This window comes from Quercus lobata, chromosome 5, assembly GCF_001633185.2.
Source record: "Quercus lobata isolate SW786 chromosome 5, ValleyOak3.0 Primary Assembly, whole genome shotgun sequence".
NCBI lineage: Eukaryota > Viridiplantae > Streptophyta > Magnoliopsida > Fagales > Fagaceae > Quercus > Quercus lobata.
In genome coordinates, this window is record NC_044908.1 from 51,429,443 (window position 1) to 51,457,426 (window position 27,984).

The following is a 27,984-nucleotide window of genomic DNA, read 5'->3' on the forward strand; positions in this document are numbered from 1 at the left end:
GAGATGCAATATCGATGGTTGAATTTCCACCTTGATGTTTGCTACCTAATGATTCCGACGCTCTTATTTGATGAATATGAGTGATACAAAAATTTGTAATTAATGAAAAAAGATTATTTAAATGGAATAGATAAATTATAAATAAAAGTCCAATACAAGTATACCTAAATAATAAATTAGTTTTAAAATTTTAAAAAAATAAAATAAAAAGAGAAGGTTTTAATTAGAATTTGACTAAAACTTTATCTCTGTTGACTGTTGGGAAGCTAGCTAGCATATGAGAGCAGCTCCTGGTCATTTTCGAACTTGGCCATGTCTTCTTCATTCATGTTCACCCATGTCTCAATTCCATCACCATCTTTGGTACTTATCATGACTACCTCATTCTTAATAGGAATGCCTGGACAACACACCCAGGTGGGCTTTCCCATACCAAAATCAACTTCATACACAGGAAACCTACACCAACTACTAAAGTTACAGAAGTTTTGGAATTGTTTGCCTTCCTTTCCTAGAAAATCCAAATCTCCAACAGGGCCATCTTGTAGTTTCTTCGAGTACTCAGAATTGATTTCCAAGAAAGCGTTCCTAAGCTGCCTCACTAAAAAATGGTAATCCTTCTCCATCTCAACCGGTATTTCTGCTGTAATCGCAACCCCCCAAAGATTCCCAAAGGAATGCACTGGAAGTTGTGGAACCATCCTCTCTCGCAGGTTCACTGCATGAACTGCTGGTACTTGCTTAGGTTTTGTTGTCCTTGTCCGAGCCATCACCATGAAACGCATCCATATGAATGCTGAAACGACCTCAACGCGTGATGCAACCCTGTCTTCTGGACCAAATGCAGCAGAGGCTTCTCTTTTTAGTGCGGCTATGCTCGATTTGTTGAACACAAACCTTCTGGTCACAATCTTTTCTTTTGAAATATAGACTTCATTTGGCATGAACCCAGTTATATCTTTTGAAGGAAAATGGATGTGTGCATCAAAAATAGGGCTTATAACTTCACTTTCTCCTCTACATGTGCCAGCCCATGAATTAACAAAATTGACTACAGATGTTCCATCAGCAAGCTTATGTGAGATACACACAGCAATTGCAATTCCACCACACTCAAAAATATTATATTGGACAGCTAGGAGAACTTCCTTTCCAAAATCATTGCAGCTATCAAATGGTAGCAATTGGATTAGATCGTTGCCATTTGGATTGTGTATTGCTTGTGATAACTTGCATAGGACTCGAGCTTGAATATAGTCTACACCCTTGTCGTTACAGTTGATGGAGAATTCTTCATTAATAGGTGTTCCAGCTAATGGAAAGAAGTGAGTTAAGGTTTCAGCTAGAGACTCTTTTAGCAAACGAGATCTTTCAAATGGTTCAACATCCACAAATTTCTTAGAATCATAGAACCAAATGATAGGAAAATGAAAGGGAGGTGCAAGTTGGTCTATGAAGGAAAGCTTGAACTTCCTAAGGTGATGGGGTGTCGGAGATGATGGCTTAATTATCTCCTTGGAGATTATCTCAACATTCATCACCATCTTGCTTTGTACAACCCCAAATTACAAGGAAAGGAAAAATGTTATGCTTCTTCAGTTCAAGTCCATGTAGCCTCATTATATAGAGGAGGAATGACAATTTTAGGTACCTGATTTGGTAATTTTCTTTCGAGAAATATTCCTATTCAGTTTAGTGGCTTGTAATCACAATATTAAGGCTAAATTGCAAACTACACTCCTCAAATTGCAAACTAATTTTTATTGTTGTTATTTTAACCTTTTATTTATTTATTTAAGGGGTTAAGGATTATGTTTGAGGGAACAAAGTTATTTTTAGAGTAATATTATATCTGCAATATTTTCACTATAAATCTTATGTGACGAATTTTTTTTTTTTTTTTAACAAGATAAAAATTTTACTCTGGCCTAATCTAAGTGTATATGTGTGTGAAACTCCCTCATAGAGACTTGAACCCTGGTCCTTGCTCCCCACACCCTACAAACACTTATATATACTTGGTGTCAGTATTAATTGCAAATTGGAATTAGTAATTGCTTACTAGTTACTATATAAAATTTATTGTGAAAATGTTATAAATATAGCATTATTCTTATTTTTATTAAACTCAAATTCTGGTGATTCTCAAGTTAAGGCATTACTCTCTTTTTTTTCTTTTTCTTTTTTCTACTTTTTGTTTCGTACAAATCTTTTACTTAGGAAATACTTTCTTTCCGCACAACTACTATGTCCACCAAACTAAGGTTGCCTATTTCTCTAAAGCTTCGTCACTTTCATGAAACTTGTCAAGTCAAAAAAATTGGCAAGCATTTATGACCAAATTGTCATCCATTTCGGCCAAAAGAAAAGAAGTATGAATTTGGTTTGCATGTATAGGTGTTGTTCTTGGCCACCTTCTTTGACAATTCTTTAGACAGGGGTGGGGAATTCAATTGTGATCATGATGTTCCAAGTCAAGTCTGCTTAGCCCAATTCAAGTTTTCAAATTGGTTTAACTAGAATCAAACTCACAACATATAGCATTATGCTAAAACACCAAGGAGTTCTTCTATGTCCACAACAAAATTTTACAACATTTTCACAACAAATTTAGATGTTGACCCATCATTAGTCAAAATAAAAATAAAATAAAATAAAATTTTAGGACGATCGTTTGAACAATGCTAGGACTACAACTATTTGCACAACTTTCACCATAACTCGCCACGTGACTAGTTGTAAGCGGTAGAGAAAAAGTGGTCGTAGTATTTTTCTTTAAGGAACTATTTGGATATCGCTTATTGTTGAAAACTGAAAACACTGTAACAAAATAATTTTTAAATGTGTGAATAATACCATGGGACCCAGTTTTAAAGAAAAATTTGCTGAAATCCATACTTGTGGATCCTGTGAACAGTGCACGGGACTCACAGAAAAAACGCAGACACGCATTTTGTTGCTTTTCATCACAATCCAAACCCAGCCTAACATAATCAAAGCTCATTAGTCTTTACTCTAATATTAAATTGTGACTCAATTTGCAGCTCAAAGCAAAAGGTCGTAATCCATCACAATCAAAGACTCAAGGAGCTAAGGTTTGGTAGGTAGAAAGGGGAGGAAGATCTAATTAGATAGAAGCATTCAACATTTGGCAATTGTGTTTGTAGGGAATCAAAGTCAAACACATTCATTCAAAAACCAAAAGAACGAAAAGGGAGGATGTTGCGAGATTCATGTCAAGTCTATTTCTTCAAAACCTTTAAGCGTTAATTGATCCCTTAAAAACAAATCAAATGACTGTGCTTGGATTCTTTACTTTCTTTTTTTTTTTAAATTCAAATGACTCTATGTTTGGCTTAAACATTTTTATTTTTTATTTTAATTCAAACTGCTATGTGTGTGAAATTTTGACTGTTTGTAGAGTCAGGTTGCCAAAGTTAAGAGTTTGGGACTTTATAAGATTTAAGTATTGTTTAATTACTGCTATTTGGCTCTACCTAAATGATTTGCTGAGGGATTTTTTTTTTTTTTTTTAAGTTTTTTTTCCCTGCTTTAAAGTTTTAACCTGGCAACGCATTAGAAAAACATAGGACATATTATAATAATTTATAGAAAATAATGTTGAGTGGCTGAGGTAGTTTTAACTTTTGTTTCAATGTCTGAGTGTCATTTTTTTAACTTCAAAACAATAATTAGTTTTGTATTTAGAAGAATGCTTGACATAAATTTTGTACATTAAAAGAAAAATTGTCAAAAATTTAATGATTTTTTTTTTAAACGGTCAAGTTCAATTTTAACAAATGATTTTTGTCTTTTATTTTATATATATTTTTAATATAAAAATATATATTAGTTTGGATTTTTATATATTAATTTATTTTTAAATTTTTAGTGTTACTTTTATTGTTTAGTGGTGCTTCCTTTTTTCTTTTCTTTTTTTCTTTTTTTTAATGCATAGTTTGGCACCTCCAAACGAATAAAGTCATGGCTGTCCCTATGAATCATTATTTTGTTAGTATAAAAATGTTAGGCTTTCGAGTGATAGCACAAAGTGGTATTTTTCTTATTCAATTTCAAGGAAAGGTTTGCTCATGAAGATGCATGCCAGCGTTTAAAATTTCATTTAAGCCTCATGTATATTAGCCATCTCTTGCCTTCTTAAAAAATAAAAATTGTTAGCCATCTCCTGTCCAGAAAAAAATTCGTAAATTAAAGTACTTCAATTCTTTATGTTATTTGCTATTTCATGACATTATCACCCAGTTCGTATATGGCGGAGATGCTTAATCATTGCACTTAAAGTAAAAGTGTAGATGAATTGTTGAGGAAGGTTTGTGCCTTCTCTTTTCTCCTTTATTATTTTATGCAATTTATCTATGTTTTTATATGTCCATGTTCTCTTATTGGCCTATCCTTTTAAATTATACACATTATCTTTAGTTTTGAATCTAGAGACTCTAGACATCATTTTAATGAGTCGATCACATGTAAAACAGATTCTACATGGTTTGCATTTCACAATCCACACACTATCCGATTAAAGAGGGTTTTTCTATTGTTAAAAAAAAAAAAAAAAAAAAAAAAAAATCAAAGTCTCCCATATTCATAATCTGTATTATTGAGACTCAACAATGATGTTTGTTTATGAGAACAAAACACACAGCATTTACAATCTAAATGCTTTGATGAAATTGATGAGAAAAATAAAGAGATATTTCTCTATGTATTGTTCTCTACAACACCACTTGTAAGTGAAAAATTATGTCACATGCACAAATGAGCTCTTGACCCCTTTATATAGACAACCAAAGGGTGTGAACTCAAGAGATGGCAACTATTTGGCAATGGACACAACTCTTTGAAAACAGACTGAATCGAGCCCACTATTGGGCATACTCTATTTGAGTTATGTTTGACCCAATAGTGGCAGAAGTGACATCTGATGTGGTGAGGAAAGAATTAAATTCGAGTGTAATGGGGATAACTTGTCGCAACCTAGTGGCTGTGGTGTGTCAGGGAACATATTTGAGCCTGCCTCCACCTGAAAATCAGCCTGATGTTAGAAACATAAATTAATAAGTTAGGTACTTAAATAGTTAACTACCCTTGGAAGAAAGATGTTATTGTTTTATGCTCGAATTTAATTCTTTCCTCACCACATCAGATGTCACTTCTGCCACTTGATTTTTTGCAACATAAGTGTTATAACCATTGTACTCAATGGGCACTACAGTCTTAGTTGTTATTCCATCATATTTTTCTTCAGGAAGACATCGAAAACTTGTGCGATAATTGTCAGCTTCACTGCCTAATTCTGGAAACACTGAAGCTGGGGCTGGCATAGACTGTGCTTCAAGAGAAGCTTCAGCTGTGGAAGGATATGAAACAGCAGTAACGGGGGTTAAAGTTGATGGGGAGAAAAGGTTGCAATCTAATGGCCCTGTTGGAGGGATATAGAACATTTCGAAGGCTTTGTCCATATCCAGATCGAGGTCAACCTGATGGAAGACAAATGAATAGCTGAGATAAGTATATATTTTTAGTTATCTGCACTTTCAATTCCCACAAAATAATAATATTGACAACTGTTTTAAGCTGAAAGTAAAATTCATTCTCACTTCTGTAGTCTTTACTTCTGCCACTAGATTTTCTGAAGCACATGCATTATAATCATCGTTACATGCAAGGGGTGCTGCATTGTCAAATCTTGTCGTGCAATTAATTGGATGGTATTCAGTTGCTCCGGCAATTCTTGAGATGCTGGAGCCAATGTTGGTTCAGATTGGGTTTCTTTATGAGAAGTTTTGACAGTGATCGGAGCTGAAACATCAGGAGTGGTGAGGGGTAAACTGGATGGAGAGTCCTCTGGAGGGACATAGAACTCACCCATGAGAAGTTCTATGTCCTCCTCACTTAAATCAACCTGACGAAAGAAACATGAGTGCACAAGTACTTGTTTAATTTACTATACTTCTCAAAAAAAAAAAAAAAAAAAAAAAAAAAAAAATTATCTCACTTTTTCTGCTTGATTTTCTGCAACATATGCTTTATCATAGTCGTTGTCATTGTTACTCTGAACAAGTTCTGTAACATCAGACAGTGCTGGCTTGGACTTTGCAGGTCCACCTTTGTTACTCTTTTCTTCATTATTGAATAAACGACAAAGTACAAAGGGCTTCTGCATAATGTTAAGCATCCAAGTGAATTGGACGAACAAATCATCCTTGCCTGATATATACTACAAATTGAATTACCACAAAGATGAAAATAACGGAATGTAAATATATATCAGAAATGTTGAAACTAACAATAATGACATAGAGGAGGTTGTCCTACAAAGCCATTTGATATATAATAGGTGTCAGTAAAACTTCTTTTGATTTGGAGCTAGTGAGAGCACATTCACACGAACAATTTAAAAAAAAAATCATTACAAGATAACAATATTAAGCATGGTTCAGTCAACTCCATGCAGTCCATGAGCAACAACACCAATCAAAATCTACTATCAATAATATGGATTGCAACCATGTTCAACAAAACCTCAATCAAATTAGCACACTCTCACAAGCATCACACACAAATGTCAAAAACAAAAATTCTCCCAAATCCTATTACATCATAAACAAGACTCAAAATCTCAAAACCTTTATACACCCAATGCCACTCTTACATTAACAAAAATATTGTCATTAGGACAGATGGTTTTGAGAGATATTGGGAGAGGGTGAATCTGCTAGAAATATTGTGTCATTAGGTCTAAATTACAATGCTCGAACGCCAAACTTCTATCCCAAGCTGGCAGAACTACTCTTATTTCTTCTATACTGCAATCCATGCCCCTTTACACCTTTTCCTGCTTTAGGGTCCCTGAAACTGTTTGTAAGAAGTTAGACTCCCTCACCAGAGCTTTTTGGTGGGGTCATGAACCCCACCTAAAGAAACTCCATCTTATTAATTAGGATACAATTTGTCAACCCAAAAAGGAAGGAGGCCTTGGCTAAAATAATTTTAGCTTCTTGAACCAAGCAATGCTTGCTAAACAATATTGGAGAATTATCCAACACCCCAATTCACTTTTAGACAAAGCCCTTAAAGGAAAATACTTTCCCAATGGTTATAGAACTGCCCATCTTGGTCACTCAATTATTCTCAAAACTTGACAAAGGGAATCAAAATATCCATGTTGTTGCATCCCATAGTTGGAAGTTTGACACTGTCAGGTCTCTATACCAGCAAACCACTTGCAATCAAATTTTGCACATTCCTCTAACAAACACAGAAGGGGGAAGGGACAAAGTCTTGTGGAAACACTCCATCTCTGGAGAATTCCCAGTTAATAAAGCTTATGAGTTGCCACATAAGAACTTTATGGCTGACAATCCGACAGGTACAAGACAACTAGACCTTCATAGCAGTGTTCTGAGTGTGTTATGGAAAGTGAAGCTACCATTAAAAATCCTCACTTTTATATGGAAACTTCTCCATGATTGTATATTTCCATTAAAACTACCAATCTCAACCAAATCTTGGTGGGTCGATGGCTTGCAAGATGTATTTTGGAAAACAAAAAGTTGGATCAGGAGAACTTGAACACCTCACAAGCTCTATTTACAACCTTATGGACAATCTGCAATCACAAAAACCAGGTCGTACATGAAGGTAAAAGCCCTAATCCCATTGAGATAATACTAACCTCTCAAAATCTTCTTTGCAGCCCAAAGATTTCGTTGTGGATACTAGAAAATTGGCAATTACTTGTCAAAATTGGAAGCCATAGGGACCGACAGACCAGAAGGAGCAGTTATGCTTTTAAAACACTAAATAAGGAAGGAAGAAAAGATCTTTAGAGGATGCAATAGGAATGGTTTTGACACCCCACTAACAGCAGCCAAGGAAGCACCGGTGGGAGCTCTTTTGAAAGCTAAAGAACTGGGCTTTCATCATATCATAGTGCTCACAAGATGCAAATATGTGAAGGAAGTTTGCAACAATAAAAGAAAACCTTTTTGGCAGGATCTAGTGATGCTTACAGACCTGAAAGCTTTGCAGCAGCAAGGGATGAAATTTAGCATAACGTTAGTTCCTAGAGTTATTTTTTCTGATGTTGATGATATGGCCTCTTTAGCTACCAAAAATACCTATCCATTGTAACTGGCTACACCCAGAATTTTGTAATGCTCCATACTAATGTACTTATGACCCTAATGTATCTGTGATCTTTATGTTATCAATATTATCAAAAAAACTAGGAAACAAGAATCCAAAGGTAGGACTTGTTCTAAAGACACAGATAACTAGTGTTTTTCGAAAAAGAAATGGTACACAAACACTCATTCAGCTCACAATTACGGATTACCCATAGATAAGATGCAAACATCAGTCTACATGGGCAGTCAGCCTGGGGGAGCTCCCATCCCATTAGAGGCTCAAATGGCAAGTCAATGGATGTTTTCAACTAATGGATTATCCTTCAGTTATAAGCCACTTAGCCATGGAAACCAAAATAGGCATAACTAACAGTGAAAATATTTCTAATAAATCAAAGCACTTTCAAAGCTCAGACCTCTTAAATTTTCCCACGACTTCCAAAATAGTGAAACTGAAAATTTCATTACAAAATGGGGAAAATTAAATTGAGATTTTTAGTTCCCATCATCTAGACACCCTTCATTCATTCTTGCCACATGTTTTTATGCTTATCAGCAGCAGTCAGTATACAGCTAAAGTTTTTTTTTTTTTTTTCCCTTTTTTCTGTCCAATCTGGGAAGAATCAAGTAGTTTAACATGAATGCCATTAACAAGTTAAACCAGAAATTACCTTATTACAGATTGATGTTGAAGACTTGAATACTCCTTGATCTTGATTTGTAGATCACCAAAAAAATTTAGTAAGGTGCATAGATGATGAGTTGATTCCATAGAAGATGTGAAAACAATGCACTTCTCTCCTCCTAAATTTTGCAGAAGGCCAACCAAATACAATGGTTTGAGTTTTGATTCACAAATCTGTAAACAAGAGATGGAAATTTGAAATTACAGAGAGCAATGGGATTCCCATTAAAAATCAATTAACGACAGTTATCAGAATCTAATACCTAGATTTTGAGTATACAGAGCATATAAATGTAACCATGTCTTAGGGGTGGTATTGATCAAAATTTTCTAATAAGCACCAAAAGATATCATGGTGACCAGCTCAAAACACAGCCCAAAATTGACACACACAGAAAATTTCAAAGTTCTTTCCAAAATTTTAAAATTTGACCAGATGCTTCTTCAGTAATTTTTTTTTTTTTTATTGGTAACTATACAGTCTATACACACACCCGGTGATTCTTGAACCCATGAGTCACAACCTCACCCTTTTCCTTGCGATTACAAGGGGAGGAAGTGTCATTTGATACTTTATGATCACAGTACAAAGTTGTATTAAATTTGCTACTTTATGTTTGGTTTTTGAATTTATATTGTTAAAAATTGAATCCTGGCAAGTGATTTTGTTGAGTCGAATTTAAAAACAATAAAAAAGTATCCAAGATTCCTCCTTTCAAAGATAAAAAAGACAGAAAAGTAATACCAAAACTAAGATTTGATCATTTGACTGTTTCCAGTGTCAAAGTATCTTTGATGATTAAAAAACAATGCCCAATTAAGGTTTATGTGCCTGAAAGTTATTCAAAATTCTCAAACAGAACAAATTGCCAGCAACAAAACTAAAGCTAAAACTTGCCTTTAGTGGAAAATACCATGAAAGTAAGCTTTTAATTATGAAGAACTTTTAGACAAGTGAAAAACATAATTGTCATGTTTGTTTTTAGCACAGGATGAATAACTTTTTCAACTTGAAAAGTAGTCTTAAATGCAATAAGTGAGCTTGCTTTTAGAAATTGAAATAGAATAAGAATTGTGCTTCAAAAATCAAACATTGCCAGTACAGTTACAATGGCATACCAATTTGTACGATTCTAATTGTTCTGGAGGCTTATAACGACTTTACCCAGTTGTCAAAAATAAAGGATGATGCAGATCGAGCTGAGCAAGCTTGCTTGGATCTCGGGTCAGTGTTGCAAACATGTCCATCTTCACAAGCCTAGGTGAAGGTTTACCCTTAAACCCCCTCTCAAAACCACTACGATAAATAATATATCAATACATCATTTCATATAGTTTTCATCTTTAATATAATATTAAAAAAGGTAATCTTGAGACAAATAAATCTCTAAAATGAATCCTCCATTGGAGGTGAGAATACCTCATCTGTTTGCTCATTTATAGAATAAATTTTCATTTTCATCCTGTAACAGGTCCTCTTTTGAGCATGGTTTTGAATATTGCTAATGGTCTCTATTTATGAGTAATGGATACACTACCTAATCGATACATAGGTCACAATGATTAGGTATAGCCTTGACTTCTTTGGCACAAAGGTCATAAGTGAACGTAATCCACTTCAATAAAAGTCCTCTGTAATCTAAACTAATGGATTGTCACAATAAAACATTCAATTTGATAATAAATAACTAAGGCTCAACCCAAAAGAAAAATATATAATAAAAACTAAAACCAGATTTGTCCTTTCTATAAACATCCACAATGTATGTTGAAATTACACTGGGAACATTGGTATATCAACTCTATGCAAGTACCAACACAATAATCACATTTAAGGTGGACTTTAGTTCCTCAATGAAAGTAAGGGGGTGTGTGCGACAGTCAAATGTGTAAGCACCTCCAAACTTGTAATTTGTCATAGATTGTAGCCCAATAATGTGATTCTGTGAAGAAACCAGGAAAAATCTATCACACAGTGGGAAGTTACTTTGAAGGAAATGCCACTAAAAAAAACCTAAATTTCCCATAGGCAAGTAAGCAAAATAATGAAACATACCTGATAAGTAGCTATGTGTGTCACAGCTCTCAGCTTTTTGTTTTTTGATCAATACTTGTGCAGTTTCACTTTCACCCATCAACTTCACAATCTGCAAGAGATACCAGAGAGAGCAGAAAATCAATGGACCAGTTTGTTCAAGAGAAAGACCATTCTCTATGTAATAAGGACCAGATTTCAGAGCGAAGTATTAGTTTATGCAGATTTATCCTATCCAGTTACTTAGGCACAAAGCTGAAAAGCTCAGAACAAGGAAGCACTACACGTAGTGTATAAAATTTGGCAGTGAAGAGTGGATATAAATATAAACATCTTCTGAGAAACAAATAAACCAAAAACCAAAAAACGCTTCCAGGAGGAAATATTTCACGCAATGTGCTTGCTTTTGTAATCTTCTTGTAGGAATACAATGACGAAATCAAGTTTTAACTGCAAAAGCAATTTGTGAAATCACAGCAAAACTGATCCTGGTTAGAGTACCTTTCACCTTACATGTTTTAAAATTGATAGCAAATTAATCATCTAAGCATAGAGTTGCTTTAACTTATTTACTCTGCTAAGTTCTTCACCTGTATGTACAATGAATGTAAGGCACTATCAGAAAGCGAATGAACCACGATTTTTATGACCCAATTTTAATTATATATAATATGATGTGTTAATTTTGTTAGGAATGAAATATGAATGGAATGTGTGCAAGTTTAATTTTTTTTAGTTTTTATGGATTTTCACAACTCTTGCATATTGGAGTTTATTGCTTTTTATCCATGTTCACACACACACACACCTTATTTGTTTTTGCTAGCAATGGGGTTCCTAACTTAGATGCTAAAAAAAAGGATTCTTGGTTGCAAGGAATTCAAATTCAATCCCAGATGAGAATATGCAGCTTATTAATCTTTATTTTGCAAACTAAATGATTTTCCCAAGAGCTGATTTACTCCCATTCCAATTAGTGTAAAGTGTTTGGAAGACTTTAAAGTGATTTTTGGCTTGTAGATTAATATTTGTGTAGGTGTATCTGCTGGCCTAAAGAACCAGATTTTGGTTGCTCTTCACTTTAAGGAAGGTAGTCTCCTAGTTGGATATCAAGGTATGCCTCTAGTCCTCGGTAACCTAAGCTTTTATGACTGCAAGCCCTTAATTGAGAAAATAACTAGAAGAACAAATGCTTGGACATTTTATTACATATCCTTTGTACGCAGATTGAAGTTATTACAATTAGTCTTGTATAGTGTCTTTGGGAGGTGAGTGAGTCAATGCAGCTTTTTTCAAGTGTAGATTAATACAAGATTTATGGGGAAAGAAGCTACACTTCGTACAACTATAAAACGGAGGTGGAATGACTCCAATGTACTAGTCACATTTTTTGTTATTCTAAACAAAATAACGCTCAATGGAATACAATCTTAAGTGCGACCAAAGCTGTGCCACAGAAGACAGCCATTTCATAAAACAAAAAAAGTGAGCAAGGCACATTCCCTCCACCACATTGGAGTAATTGGTTGATCCAAACCATTACACAGACCATTATAGCAATTGGGTTTTTGATCTTCTAAGAAAAACATTTCCATATTGATTATAAGAATATGTTCCGTTTAACTTTTGTAACAAGTAACAACTGCTCTGTGCCTAAGTTATAACAATGGCATTAAAATTTAAAGTTGTACTAATTGTGTAGAAGCAAGAAAATGAACAAACATAAACACAGTATAGATATTGAAGATGAAAAAGTGAAGAACTCCCAACACTTAAAAATAAATAAATAAAAGAAAATAAGATTTCCTAAAAAATGCAAGAGTGTGAGAACTTGAGAATAAGATGAGCACATTAGGCAAATTCTCCATACTTGGAATGCAGCAAAGTTGATATTTTTGGCATATTGGACATTATTTAAACAAAATAGTAGACATCTTTTAGAAGCAAAGACCAACTTCACATTTGACTAACAATTACTTCTAGATTATTCCATATAACTTAAAAGAATTTGTATTTAGGAATAACTATTAATTATGGTTCCAACAAAATAACAAAAAAAAAAATGCTGCATTTCTAAATTTATGAGCATAAGTAGCTTGTATATTATGCAATTAATGCAACAAAGACTTGAGGTTTCTAAGAAGTTTTGTCAAAAAGGTAGGATAGACCCCAAACACCAACCATAGCCCCAAAATGGTCACATCATCGGCAATTGACCAATGTCCCAACACCTAAACATAGATACACACCAACAACAAGATCAAATATTGTTCAAGACACCCAAACATTTTTTTTTTTTTTTTTTAAACCCTCAGGCTTGTTGCCAGCATCAAGATTGGTAGGTTCAATGAAGAATAGAGTAAGTTGCTTGTATAATTGAAATCTATTTTAACAAATGTTACAACATGTTAATTGTTTTGGCCATTTGAGAGGTACAAAACAACAATACTAATGAGCTTAAACTCAAAATAAATAAAAGTTCTCCCGTAAACTACACTAATGGATTATCGTAATAAAAAATTCAATTTGATAATAAGAACAAAGGCCCAACCCAAAAGGACAAATATATAAATAAAAATAAAAACCTTTATTTGTCTTTTTCATAAACAATTATAGTGCATGTTGAAATTACATGGAGCACATTGATATATCAACTCTACACAAGAACCATTACATCTGTTACATTGAGGGTGGTCTTTAGTTTCTACAATGAAAGTAAGAGGATGTGGGTGAGAATCAAATGTGTGAGAAACTCCAAATTTGCACTTTGGGTGTTTCCCAAGGATACATTTGGGATGGGCAGGATAACTACAATTCACACAATAGTAAAACCAATGCTTTGGGTCTCTTTCTTCTTCACAGATATCACAATAATATTTATCGGAGTCATCTTCAGCAATATAATAGAGAGTAAAGGGGTGGTCATGTTGTTTGTACCCTATGACTTGTGGTAGTGTAGTGCATTTTATGTCCAAAGCAAATTCACAAGTGGTACAACGGAATATTGGGTAAGTTTTAGAATCACAACAACTACAATTATGTTTAGATTCTATGCTTGAGAGAAGAAGTCGATGCTCATGACCAGGGTGGGTAAGGATGTCTAAGATTAAACTACATGAAATATCAAGATTAAACCAGCATGTCACACTGACACACAAATAGATGAAGCCATTGCAACAACGTTTACAGGCATAACACTCAAATATCTTATTCCTCCCATAAGGTGACTTTGGGAAGAGGGTAAGTGGGTGTTGATGAAGCAAGTGTCGTTTTTTCTAGGTAATTTAGCACAAGATTTATGTAGAAAAAAACTACAATTTACACAACTATAAAAAGGAGGGAAAATAGCTTGCACGCACTCATTGCATTTTTCATTATTCAGAACCTCATCATCTGAAAGCTTTAAGTCATGCTCGTGACTAACTTGTTGGATTTCTGTGGCTATTTCAGTTCCGTCCTCCCCCACTTTGATATTTTTGACTTCATAAGTTGCCAAGTAAACAGACTGATCGAGCTCTGAATCTTCATTCTCCTCCTCTTTAAGTTCCTGCAAATTTATGTACTCCCTATATCTGTAGTCTGTAGCACAATCAATGTGAGCAACGAAATCGCATCTGGAGCAAAAGTAAAACCCATAGTTTGTATTCACTTTTTGAGCACAGATCAGACAAAATCGGGAGTCAGATTGATGGAGTCCAACTTCAAGATAAGAATGGGTGAGGTGGAGGAGGTGCTCGTGACATATAAGTTTGAATCTGCGTGGCAAAAAAGCACAACTATTATGAACCCAGAAACCACGTAGGTCACAATGATTAGGTATACCCTTGACTTCTTTGACACAAAGGTCACAAGTGAACGTAATCCACTTCCAAAAGGGGGTTAATGGGCGGTGGTGGACTTCAGATTCGATGGTGGGCGTTAAGGGAGTACATGTGACGTGAAGGTTGAAGTCACAGAGGTAACAACGATAAGTGTATTGTCGGCGAGATTCATTGCAGAGCTGGCATTTGGTCTTTTCCTTTCTTTCTTTCTCAATGCTTACTCATGTGGTGTTATGATGATGGTGGTATAGTGATCCTCCTCTAGAGGTTGCTCTAGTTGTGGTTGTGTTACTATCCACAGCAAGGACCCTTTATATACTGCCTGTCGTGACTGGTTATTACTATTTTAGCCTTTAACCACTTTTGTCTGGTTTAGGGCGTTCCTCCTGATCACTCACTAATTTGTCAGTTGTCCAACCGCCACCACTTACCTGTGTTGGCTGTGCCACTTTCTATTGCCAGACGAAGAAGACTATTTTGTTTACTTGCTCACCATAGCATTCTCTCTTGCTATCTCTCATGGCATGCACCTAATGATTTCAACTCATCTTACCTTCTTTTGGGTGATATGTCATCCCAGCAGAACATCATCCCCAAAAGAATATGAGCAAGAACCCCTAAATAGGCTTTCTTTTCTCCCCATGGCCAGACCATACCCTCTCTTACCTCTGGTCCATGACCCACCACTCTTATATTGGTTGAGTACAGGTTGGTAATGTCTAAGCCTTATGCGTGCTCCACTTCTAGTGTATGTTGAAAGCTTGTCTGCTGCTCATGCATTTGTCATGGTCTAAAGGCTCATCTATGCATTCTGCCACTCATCCATGACCTCTTATGGCATGAACTATTTTCTGATCTTTCATTCTTTATTGGCTTGCTCCTTTCAAAGGATGGGCCTTGCTTGATCGTAGTTTTTTTTTTCCCCCTTTTAGCCCATTCTTTGCTCCTTCCATAGTCTTGTTGCCATTCCTACCATCTCACTCTGCCATTCCTACCGTGGTTTTATTTAACTTGTGCTTGCTGGGCCACTTTGGACCTACTGTCTATTCTTCTCTTAATAATTCAATATGGTCATTGGATTTATATTCATGCTACTTTGGACTTTCTTAACCCATTACATTGCTCGTAGGCTCTTTTGTCCCATTTCTTTCTTCCTAAACATCCTTGGCCCATTTGCTTTCCTTGGATATCCTTGGCCTATTTTCTAACTCTGCATTCCCATGGGCTTTTACTAACTCTTTTGGACTTTCCTAACCTAATTACTTTATTCTTCATCCTTGGGGCTCATAGGCTTTCCACTAACCCCTTACTTTCTTGCTTCATTACGTCGGGCTTGCTGTAGCCCATTCTTACTTTTCTACATCTCATAATGCCCATGGGTTTACTACTTCTCTCTCTAGGCTCCTTTAGACCCATTACTTTCCTCAAGGCCCACTTATTTACTTTATGAGCCTATAATCTATTGTTCCTGCCATTCGGACTTAATAGTTTTTTTTATTAATCCACTAACTCTACTCTGTCCATATTGTAGGGCTTCTTTCTGCTATTGGGCTTTCCAAAACGAGCATCAACAATAAGAAAAACGGTATCCTAAGACCACTAATTAGGATTGAGGGAGAGTAGAGTGGAGTTGACCGAAAATTAGCCAACTCTAATATGCTAGATAACTCTACTAGTATATCTAATATATTAGAGTTGAGGTTTAGAACTTGAGGTTTAGAATTAGTAAACCATATTTTCTTTATCCAACTCTGACGTCCTCTTTAGCATTGCCCTTTCATATTAGTGATTTCAGTGCTACGTAACACTACCTAATCGTGAGCATCCTCATATGGCTTTATTCCTTCTCTACTAGTGATTTGACCACTATGTAGCATAACTTTTTAAGATTCATCCCCTCCTTCATAGTTCATACCACCATTTTAATTTACGAACGACTTGGGTCTTGTTCTGCAAATGCCGAAAGACTCGTCATTAGAATCTTCCGCTCCTTTTAGTTCACTATCTCACATGCTCAATAGCCTATATGACTATACACACACCCCAAAATGCACATCCACCGACCTCTTCAGTGGTCATACTTTTACTCCAATCTCAAATTGTTATCAATCTTACAATTTGAGTTTGAGCAGAACATTATAAAAATACCATGGATACAATGAACCGTAATTTTATATAATAGCACAGGCTGTGGTTTTAGGATTATTACATTTGTTATCATATATTTAAAAATGATCATTGTTATGGAATATGACTTTACATTAATCATATACCAACAGTACTTAGTAAAAAATTTGATCACCACTAAAAAAATACTTGGAATAAGGCTTGGATGTCAGTAATTATCAACATGAAACTATTGCAAAAGCCTAGAAGCCCTTCCAAATAAGACCGGATTTGACAGTAACCATATGAGAGCAAAGTTACCACAACACTTATAGACACATTCACACACAAACAATTTTTCTGAGGTTTGGTGCCTAATAAAATGGTGAAAGAGGACATGCTGAATTAGCAATAATGCAGGCGAAGACATCCAACTTATTGAGTTTAGTTTAATGAAGCTCTAAGAGGCACCATAAAAATTAAAAGACAATCCTTACTATTTATTACGAAAAATCCATTTTGTCACTACAACCAGAATGTTTTTCTGAAGTTTTATGTGACCAATGGCCTGCAACTTGATGGACCATCTTTCCATATCTTCCCAGGCTTCCCATGTCACGCTCTCTTTTTCCCAGTCCCACACAACCTTAAAAGCTGAGTCAGTTCCTCGCTTCAATTTGTCGGATACTCCCAGTCCCTAGTGAACAAATCAAACAAGTTTTTTAACGTCCGGCATAACTTCGTAAATTTCTTATGCATAACCAGACACCAAAGAAAAAAAAATGGGAAAAGAAAAATTATCAAGGGTATGAAAATTTAAATTGATGCATTTGTAATTTTTTTCCCCTAAGGTACTATTTCATCAACTTATATTGGATCATCCAAAAAAAAATTGTAGACACTATAAATAATGAGATAGCATCAAATTAAAAGAATTCACAAAATGCACTGTCATTGGTTTTCCATTCTTTTTGTAATATAAGACGATGGATGCCAGTCTTGGACCATCGTGTTTATAATTATGAATTCTGCTCATATTATATACAAAACAGATCAAACCAACTAAATTTCATGGGACATCGATAGAAAAAAATAAATAAATAAAAATCATGGGACATTCAAACAGGGCCAGACGTGCATTATCCCCCTTGCTCTTCTTCTTTTTACCTTTGTAGCGAAATCCTGACCTTCCTGCTTGTAGTAAAATCCCAAGAATTAAGAGAACTCATTTTAAAAAAACAAAAAAGTAAAAAGAAATGTTACATCCACAACATTTTCACAGCAAATCATAGGTGGTAAGTTATTAATGGTTCAAATTTAAACTTATCACTTAATTACTTTTTTGCCCATCAATAATAACCTGTAACAATCCGCCACTTATGATTTATTGTGAAAATGTTATGACATAGCATTTCTAAAAAGTAAAACAGAAAAGGAACTGTTAAGGTTCATGATAATACAAAGCCATAACAATGGGATTCTGGGCAGATGCATCTACAAATCAGAGAGCAATTGTAGATTTATTTATAAATATGTAATAATAAATAAATAAATTGTTTATAATTCATCATGTCAAATGAATTCACTACCAAAATCACTAAAATAAAAAAAATAAAAAATAAAAAGTTGCCACCCTCAATACAGTCATATAGCAGAGGCGTTGCATGAATTTGAAGGAAACCAACTTCTGAAAATAGGCATAGAAAGAATTAACTTACATCCTTAGGCAAGGGTGATAGATGCAAGAATCCATCAGCATATTCTGACACAAAAACATGCAGATGAAGACCTTGTTTCACAACCAAAAGTGCCGTTTCAATATCAAGAAAACCAACTTCCACCATCCTCCTTAAGACTCTTGCTTGGAAGCTCTTCCCCCTATGAGAAAACGTGAGATGCAAGATTTTGGTTTGTATGTAATTATTCATAATAAACATAGAGGGAATCAAGAACATAGTGCAAAAATCAATGCAATACAATAAATACAATTCCAGAAAGGAATGGTTACCAGACGTAGGATTAATACGTATATAGTAGCACCAGACCTGCTAGGATCCCTGAGTGGAGAACGAAGTTCTGGGGCAGGTATAATCCCAGCAAGCATTGCAGACTCCCCCAAACTAAGAAGAGATGGATGCTTTCCAAAGTAGAAAATTGATGCTGATTTAATGCCATATATACCATGTCCCCAGTAAATCTGTAATATAAAAATACCTCTATTACAAGCTGACAACCTCTAAGGATCATATGAAATATCTGAAAAAAGTAAGGCATTCATATGAACCCTTAAAGTTTTAGGTGCTTTCACTTCACATGGTGAGTGCATGAATTTAGTACAAAGTGGAGGGCTGCACGAAATTAAAATAATTTCCAAATGGGCTAAGCAAAATATTTTCTAAAAAGAAACAATGCTACCACTAAAGAAATCAACTTATCAGATCGATTATAGAAGTGTAGGAAGAACAGGGTCCAAAAATTACAAACCTCAGGATTTATGCCAGCAAAGTTCACATATGCCACTGGCATAAAGAGTGAGATCTTTGTCTTAAATTTACAGTGACCTTACAACATTAATTGACAAGATGCCACATAACTTATTTAAGTGAAAGAGCAATTTGATTAATTTTTTATATAAAATCAAGCAGCTAAATAGACTCCAACATTCACAATAGGCTTAGGCAGCAAGCAGAACAACCATGTAGCTTAAACTAGACCTTTTTTACAGATCTTCAGACTTCAACCTCAGTTGTTAATAAAGACAAGCCAAGCTTGTGTAGGAATTTTGAGCTTGTTAGTTCTATCAACAAAACCTGAGCTACACTTCTAGCCCCTCTCCAGGCCAATGAGCCCTAGCTCAAACAGAGCCTTCTTTACTTGTAAGAATAGGATAAAAGGTGAACTCATGGATTCAAGTCCCACTTTGTGCATGTAACTTACCAATGAAAAAAAAAAAAACTTATCTATCCTTCCTTCCAAAAAGAAGGGATAGATAAGTTTATGCTTAATTGAGCTCACATATATTGGCGATAAATTACCACTTGTCTCAAAAGCTTAAATGGTTAAGAAATGGAAAATTGAATCGTTTAACCACAATTCTAACAATTGGATTAAATTTGAAGAGTCAAACTTTACTAACATCTTTCCTTCCCTAAATCTTTGTTTTAGAGGACATAACCAAACCCTTCTTTTGCAACCTAAATTCTCAAAATGAATGTCATTACAGCACATCTTGCTCATTATAATATTCGTATTCACTTCTTTGAATGAAAAATTCTCCAACCATATATTAAAAGGAAATAAAATAAAATCATTCTGAAAACTAAGTGCTAATTTTCTAGCCTGTCATGGAATGAAACCCAACTAAGAAGTCTTGCGTTGCAACCTATTTTTCTGATTAATTAAGATATGTATTTGAGCTACAACCATGATCCAGTCACTTCCTGGATTACAACCTTTATATAAACCTTGAATCCTTGATCCCTGTCTACTTTTCTTTCCTCCACATCCTCTTCATTCTCTAAAATTTTCATCTCTAACATTCTGAAAGTGAAACCTTTATGTACTATGAAATGATGATTACATGAATAAGACAAGAAAACACCAACAATTCCAGAAAATTTAATAACTTGCAACAAACATGATTTTGTAATAACGTGGAATTTGAAAGGAAGGAGGGAGGAAATGACTCACAATACTGACTTAAGCTAATATGTCTCCGCCCACACAACCAGCTAGAAAATTAAGCCACCGTGACACATATTAAACTTCAAAACAAATAGAATGATAACATTATATGCCTAATGTATCCAATTAATTGAGCTTCCTGGAATCTGTGGGTGAGTGGGGGCAGAAAACATGCTTCCAAATACACACTAAATGTAAGATGCAACTATAATAAATCCTGTCAACATCTCCTTAAAACTTTTCACGTGCAGACATAAGCACATTAAATACAATCTCACATGAACTTCTCAGATCACCCCTACTCTCCCCTCCCAACACCCCCCCCCCCCCCCCGGTGCCCCTCCCGACACAACGCATGAGGAATAGAATACACAGTATCACCTAATTAAAAAGAACTATAGTTGACCAAACCTTATTCATATAGCAGCTCAGAATTCTCCTTTTTGACATTGTCCTCTCCAATGCTAGTGCCAACACCATCTCGACTACTTTTCTTGAAAGAGTGCGTTCATTTTTAAGGAAGGTGTTTTTGACAAGCTGCAATGTGTTTCAAGAACAGAAAGAAAATAATATTAATTAAAACACATGATGTTGAAATAAACCAAAAGATGAAAAGAATTCAAAAACAAGCTTCATATTTGACTCCACATAAAGGGTGGGTTTCAAAGGTACTGGATGATTCAAGCCAAGAACAACCGTAAGGCCAGGTCTCGGGCCCTTAAAAGAAAGCCAATATAAATGCATAGTGAAGTATTCAAATGTTTGTCTTTTTGCATAAGATATTTGATCAAAATAAAAACATGGCAATATATTTCTTCACAGCATTATCCATGTAAAATATATCCTATAATTTTGAAAAGCAGCTACCCGAATTTTCTTTTGATTTAGTGTTAAAAATCCTGGGTTTTTTCCTATTTTCTATTTCAATTACTTCAACTATCATATTAAGACATTAATTTTCCATCAACATCTATTAGGCCTTGATGGAAGTCAAATGTGTTACAGAATTCTCCCATACAATTGGCCAAGAACAATAAATGTTCCCATCTCTAGTGTCCTTTTTTTTCCTTTTCATGCATTGGGTCCTACTCTAGAACCAGAATAGATATCAGATCATAAGACTTTTCAATTTAAATATCAATTTGTAAAAATGTTACATTAGCTTAGCAAGCTTCAAAGTGGAGACTGCTAATGGTAAACATGATACAAATTTGTCAGTTTGTGTTTTCAATAAAATATTACCACTATATTTGGAAGAAAGTTTCTATATGAGAACTCTCATAATTTCTGCAGCTTTAACTATTGTAATCAGCATCAATGGCTAACAAATGAATAACACAAATAACCAATCAAAGAAACTGAAATTTTTTATTAGCTTTCACTATCCTAATGAAACCCGACCACAAAGTTTTGGGAATAAGGCTTTGTTGCTGTCTAGCTATACTAATGAAGTAAATTAGGCAATCAGATAACTTTACAGATTTACAACCAAAAAATGTTAGGCCAACTAAGATGGTTAGCAATTTACTTAAAAGAGCTATGGCTAAATAGAGTCAATCAGGCGGTTTAAAAGAGCCAGCCCTATCTTTAAGTGAATTTCCTCATTTCGAATCCTATCTTTTTGTGTATTTTCACTTATCTATTATAACATTCTCATTTCAGCTATACTCATGTTATGAATATATTGCTTTTTAACAGCACAACGTTCAATACCATCTAGCATAGCTGGTCTATTAGCAGCCTTATAAATATTTCCCTTTAACTTAATAGGTATTCTACAATCACACAATACTCCTAATGCATTTCTCCAATTCATCTACCATGCACTTATCCTATGATTTCCATAATCTTCAATCTCTCCATCTTTATGGATTATTGATCCAAGATATCAAAAGCTCCCTCTCTTTAGTATCTTTTGGCCATCAAGTCTTACAACGTCTCTTTTTATACTTTTACTAAACTTACATTCCATGTACTCTATTTTAGTCTGAACTAATTGAAAGCCTATAGATTCTAAAGTGTGTATTCATATTTCTAACTTGGCATTAACTCCACATCTAGTTTCATTTACTAAAATTGTATCATCTACAAAAATCATAAACGAAGGAACTTCTGCTTGGATCAATTCAGTGAGCTCATCCATCACTACTGCAAAGAGATATGAACTTAATATTAATCATTGATGCAAATCAATAGTTAGAAAGCTCACCTATGATGTCTCCACTTGTTCTCACACTAGTTACCACTCCGTCATACATATCCTTAATTAAATTAATATACTTTAGAGAAACTCCTTTCTATTCCAAAAGCCACTAGATAACCTCTCTAGGGACTCTATCATATGCTCTCTCTAGATTAATACAAAACATATGAAGAAGATATTAAAATAAATTTCCATTAAATAGGCAAGGATAAAGGAAAATAATTGACAGCAAGGTAGACAGAAAGGGGCCCCCTGTTCAGGAAAAAAAAAAAAAATTAATAGGAATGCAAAATTACCTAGATACATTCTGTGTCAGCCACGTAATATATATATATATGTGAATGTGTGTGTGTGTGTGTGTGTGTAAGTGTAAAAAGACATTCCATAGCAAAATTTCAGTGTCTCCCATTCTGCCAATCTACTATAACAAGATATAATAACATAACTCAGATGTTTACTAGAAAATACAAAGATCAAATGGACCTTTACATAGAATTGAATCATATTGTACATTCAAAAGAACACTTTACACAAGTGTAAAAGGTCACAGCCACTCAATCCACCTTGAGCTTTGTAGCTAAACGTAAGAATGATACAGTAGATTTCAGTTTTCTAGAGTAGGCAACAACTAGAATTCCTGAAAACATACATTTCATAGTCATTCACAGAAATCTATACATAAGCCGCAAAAACAAAATGCCATTCAATACTATCTTGGGCCAGAGATCTGCTGTGAAGATATATAAGAAAAACCAGTCTGTAAGCTATTTCCTTGTGGATAAGATAGAGAACCATTTGGGTCCATTATTGTGGAAGCCTCAATAAACCTACGCCCATAAAAGCGCAAGAAGTTTAGAGATTCTGTTCTTGGCTGACCTAAAGGAATCCCACCCTCCAACATACCAACAACACTAATCATATTTGGCCTAAGTGCTGGTTCCTCATAAAGACAACACAAAGCTACACGCACTAATTTCTCCACCTCTTCCCTTGTCACCCGTCCTTCTAGCCTTGGATCAACAAGCTCCAAGTACTTACCTTGCTCATGCATCTCTAATGCAAATAGAGGATAGTAAACAAGTCCTGACCATGATGACGATGAAAAGTGACCACCACCACTACCACTATCCTCTATGCTATGGCTTTGTGATCGTAATGAGCAATTTTTTCTTCCACTCACAAGTTCAAGCAGTACCATTCCAAAACTATAGACATCAGTTTTTTCCGAGATTGCTGAGGTGGTAAGCCATTCAGGTGCAAGATAGCCACGAGTACCTCTCATGGTAGTGAACAGACCAGATTGTTCAGGACTTAGAAGCTTGGAGAGTCCAAAATCAGAAATTTTTGCCTGAAGGTGGTCATCCAAAAGAATGTTCTCTGGTTTGACATCACAATGGATGATCTTGTGTTCGCACCCACTATGCAAGTATGCAAGCCCACGTGCTGATCCGAGCGCAACATCAAACCTCTCTTGCCATTCTAAAACAGGTCCACTACCAAACAGAGTCCTGTCCAATGAACCATGATTCATATGCTCATAAACTAATAGGCGCTGTCTTCCATGGACACAAAACCCTTTCAATCGAACCAAATTGACATGGTGAACATTTCCAATAACCGCAATCTCAGTGCAGAATTCTTTTCTCCCTTGAATGCCTAAATTGGTTATCTTCTTTATGGCCACAACACTTTTATCAGGCAGTGTCCCCTTGTATACAGAACCAAACCCTCCTGATCCAATCTGAGTGCTAAATTTATCAGTTGCCACCTCAAGCTCTTCATAGTCAAACCTTTTAGGTAAGCCTGGGATGTAGAATGCATCCAGGTCTTCAGAAGACTGTGAGTTGAAGCCACCCAATTTAATTTCCTTAGTTTTTGAGAGTTTCCATCTCATCCAAATGAGAAAACCTAGTGCCACAAACAGTAAAATTGAAGTGAACAGTAAAAGCACCAGAACAACTACACGAAGCCTTTTTCTATGATTACTAGAACTGTTAGGGGGAGGACCATTGTCATTTGTTGTTGTATTTGATCCAGAGACTTTGATGTAGCCCAGCAGGTTCATTCCACCAGAATTGCTTGATGTAAAGGACCCCAACTCATTTTCAAGCATGTAGCAAGAACCAGATGAGTTCCCATAGAAAATTCCCAAGCAAGAACAGTCCCTTGAGCAGAGATCTTGACAAACTGTCAAATTCACACCATATTTTAGAGGCTGAGAGAAATCATTGGAAAAATAATCTATACCATAGCCAAGCCCCAAAAATGAAACAACAGATGAGTTTAACCAACTGCCATTATTGGTTGAGTTACAAGCAAGCGGCAAAGATTGAGAATCATCACTTGGCACACAGCCACTCATATTCTGTGAACCTGCATGGAAGCCTGATGGACATGAACATATTTGGGTAATGGATGGAGAGTTGTCAGTACACAATCCCATTTGGCCACAAATAGATGGAGTTCTACAAGAAGAATCTGGCCCGGAAAATTCCTGCTCCCATTGGGCATCAGAAAAGCTATGGACAGTAAAGCGCCCTAACGGACCCAACTTGCCAATTCGGAAATCGGCTGGTGGCAAGCTGACCTGTATAACAACTTCCGATGCATCATGGCCAAGGAGAAAAAGACCCGTTCTGTTAATTGCCATGTATTTCACAACATACTTTGAGATAATATAAGCCTTTGTATCCATTGACAATTTCCAGTATGTCTGTCCATACCACTGCAGTAAGGCATCAGAAGTACTTATTGTGAAGTTGTAAATACTAGATGATAAGTCATAATCTGATGCAGCACTAGACAAATACATCCCAACAGGTAAGTGTTGTCCAATCACAATTGTGTCTGTTGGATAGTGGAAACTCTCCCAAAGAGAACTATTGGAATGATCAAGTAAGACAAGGTTACCCATCTCAGTTAACAATAATGCGTATACCGATGACTGTAATGGCGGAGTTGACCATCTGAGATTGCCATATGGATCAGAAACTGTAATCCCTTTGGTCGTAAGATTCATTATACCAGAACTTGAGATGGGAGCATCACGGTTAGCAGACCAGATGATGGCGTTGGATGCCATATGGATGACGCAAAAGTAGAAGTTGGTTTGTTGAACACCAGGGTTAAAGATAGCAGCTGCGAATGTGCCATTACGGGAGGACAAAAAAACACCACTGCTGTCAATATGTTGAAATTCCGAAGCAGTGAAATTTGGGTGTATGTACTCTAAGGATGACAAACTCAAGGCAGGAGGAAAGACTAAGAAGATGGTGAGGAACAATAAACAGTATCCCATGTAGAGGTTTGATGAAATGAAGAATGAAGAGAAGTTGGGAGAGGGTTTCATGAAGAGCATAATGGTGAGATTGTAAATGACTTCCTCCAGTTACTTCCATTTCTTTCCTCCCAAATCCAATAGGGTTATGTGTTGACTATGAAACAACTTGATTCTTATTGGAGGCCAAGATTATATTTATTTAGTGCTAACATCAGCTGCCGATGCAAGATATAAGAATTTTTAAAACAAGTCAAACCTGAATGAACATTTATTTATTCTAAGATTGATTTCCTTAAATGCTACACTCATACACAATCATCAACCAGCTGCTCTCTTGTATACCAATAAAGTGGACCTAAGATTTAAAGATTTCTGTGCAGTTCGGACTTAGGACCTAACTCGGTGTTTCTTTATTCTAAGATGAATGCTGTATCGTGCACTATTACCATTTACAATATATTAGATGCACTCAATCATTAATCACTAAAATATACCTTGCACAGCCTACCCATCTCCACCTTGCCACCTTACCATCCCAGCTAAGACCCGAACACCATAAATGAATACCTCTCTTTAGAAATCAATGACTTCATTAATAAACATAATAATAATTGATTAAATATACAACACCCACAAGTCAAACAAACAAACAAAACCAACTTGATTGATAAAACCATCAAACACATGGTACGCGTAACAAACAAGTCAACCAAAAATACAACCTCACCTGTTGGGTAATGGTGCTACCACCTCCACGAGACGAAAAAGACAGCACAGCACGGGCAATGCCGACGGGGTCAACCCCATGATGCATAAAGAAGCGGCGGTCCTCGTAAGCCACAATGGCTTGCCATAAATGCCAAGGATAAGAGCTGGCTCTGAGTTCAGCCTCGGCGGAAAATTCAATGAGGTTTCGCCAACGACGAGGGAAATCGGGCAAAAGGGCATTGGAGAAGAGCCTAAGGCAGAAAAGGAGCGTGGAAAATGTGAGTACAACAAGTGTTTCGGGAACAATGAGGTGGTTCTTGAAGGAGTTCTGGGTCCAGTGGACTCGTCCTTCGTGCACTGAGTTGGAACGAGTTGGAGATCGGTGAGTGTGAGTGTGAGTGAGAGAGAAGAAAGGGAGTGAATGTGGAATGGGAAAGAGAGATGGGTTTCTCTTGAGATTTGAGTTTTGGTACGAGGAATGGTTTGGTTGGTTTTGTAATGGTAATGGGAGTAAGAGACTGAAGCTCATTTCTCTTTCACATGACAATGTTGTTTCAGTTCAATCATTCGGTAGGTAATACGGTTAAAAGCAACTGTTTTGTTCCACTAAAAATCTTAAAATTTAAATAACACAATGTAATAGCAAAAAGTTTCACAATTTCTCTTCCAAGAATTGTATTAGAGCAATGGCTAAATGCACATCTTCCGCAATTTGTTTTCATCATTATTAATATGATAAGGTTGAAATCAGAGTAATATTCTTTTTTTTCTTTCACAATTGTATTTAAGTGATGGACTCATTAGTTTAAGGCGTGACGTAAACCCAAAAGTTTCAATCTACCTATAATATCAATTTATAGGTTTTTCAATATGATACTATTTTTATTATGCACTAATTACAACAAACTATATCAATCGTTACGAAAAAAAAAAGTTGTTAATAATGTAATAATATCCCTAAATTTATTGATTGCAATATCTTATTATTATTAGATATTTTGTTATGATTATGTTTAGATAAGACAAATGCAAGAAATAATTGTGCATTACATTGGGTGAGCCCATGTCTGAGATTTTTTTTTAGCTGAGTAGCCCATGTGTGAGATTGATAGGTAGAGTGATTACCTCTATATAATGAGGTCGTAGTATATTAAAAGCACTATACAACTTCATGGAAGCTATTATCGTCTAATGTCTATTGATCCCTTCACAAATTTTAAGAAAAGTGCTAAAAATAAAATATTAGAATTTCAATTTTTGATCTTATCTCTAAAGACTTGCTTCTCAAAAAAAAAAACACCTAAAGATTTAG

General features: G+C 35.5%; 3 protein-coding genes across 5 annotated transcripts; all 3 read right to left on the reverse strand.

Annotated features, from left to right (window-relative positions):
* Positions 1–266: 266 nt before the first annotated feature.
* LOC115990646 (stemmadenine O-acetyltransferase-like) lies at positions 267–1,544 on the reverse strand. The gene has a single exon (XM_031114457.1). It carries the CDS (start codon positions 1,542–1,544, stop codon positions 267–269), a length of 1,278 nt encoding a protein of 425 aa, XP_030970317.1.
* Positions 1,545–10,551: 9,007 nt separating this feature from the next.
* Positions 10,552–27,268, reverse strand: LOC115988417 (biosynthetic peptidoglycan transglycosylase-like). 3 transcript variants are annotated; one of them, XR_004091483.1, is made up of 7 exons: positions 26,692–27,268; positions 20,893–21,018; positions 18,843–18,994; positions 18,516–18,675; positions 17,295–17,494; positions 10,892–10,982; positions 10,552–10,778 (listed from the first exon to the last, which is right to left on the reverse strand). XR_004091483.1 is itself a non-coding variant. In XM_031111988.1 (5 exons), exons 1-5 carry the CDS (start codon positions 27,199–27,201, stop codon positions 17,294–17,296), a joined length of 1,149 nt encoding a protein of 382 aa, XP_030967848.1. In that variant the 5' UTR covers positions 27,202–27,268; the 3' UTR covers positions 17,104–17,293. The 3 variants fall into 3 exon arrangements, 2 of the variants coding, with proteins under 2 accessions (XP_030967848.1, XP_030967849.1); XM_031111988.1 differs by lacking the exons at positions 10,552–10,778; positions 10,892–10,982 and having other exon boundaries at positions 17,104–17,494; XM_031111989.1 differs by lacking the exons at positions 10,552–10,778; positions 10,892–10,982; positions 17,295–17,494 and adding an exon at positions 17,535–17,988.
* Positions 23,136–26,603, reverse strand: LOC115988416 (G-type lectin S-receptor-like serine/threonine-protein kinase At5g35370). Its single transcript, XM_031111987.1, has one exon. It carries the CDS (start codon positions 26,040–26,042, stop codon positions 23,394–23,396), a length of 2,649 nt encoding a protein of 882 aa, XP_030967847.1. The 5' UTR covers positions 26,043–26,603; the 3' UTR covers positions 23,136–23,393.
* Positions 27,269–27,984: the final 716 nt, after the last annotated feature.

Coding starts and splice junctions, on each gene's coding strand:
- LOC115990646 (XM_031114457.1), bottom strand. CDS start 1,544: ATGGTGATGAATGTTGAGATAATCTCCAAGGAGATAATTAAGCCATCA.
- LOC115988416 (XM_031111987.1), bottom strand. CDS start 26,042: ATGCTCTTCATGAAACCCTCTCCCAACTTCTCTTCATTCTTCATTTCA.
- LOC115988417 (XM_031111988.1), bottom strand. CDS start 27,201: ATGAGCTTCAGTCTCTTACTCCCATTACCATTACAAAACCAACCAAAC. Junction 18,995..20,892: donor TGAGCTGCTATATGAATAAG/GTTTGGTCAACT, acceptor TTTATATTACAG/ATTTACTGGGGACATGGTAT. Junction 18,676..18,842: donor CCACTCAGGGATCCTAGCAG/GTCTGGTGCTAC, acceptor GTTTTCTCATAG/GGGGAAGAGCTTCCAAGCAA.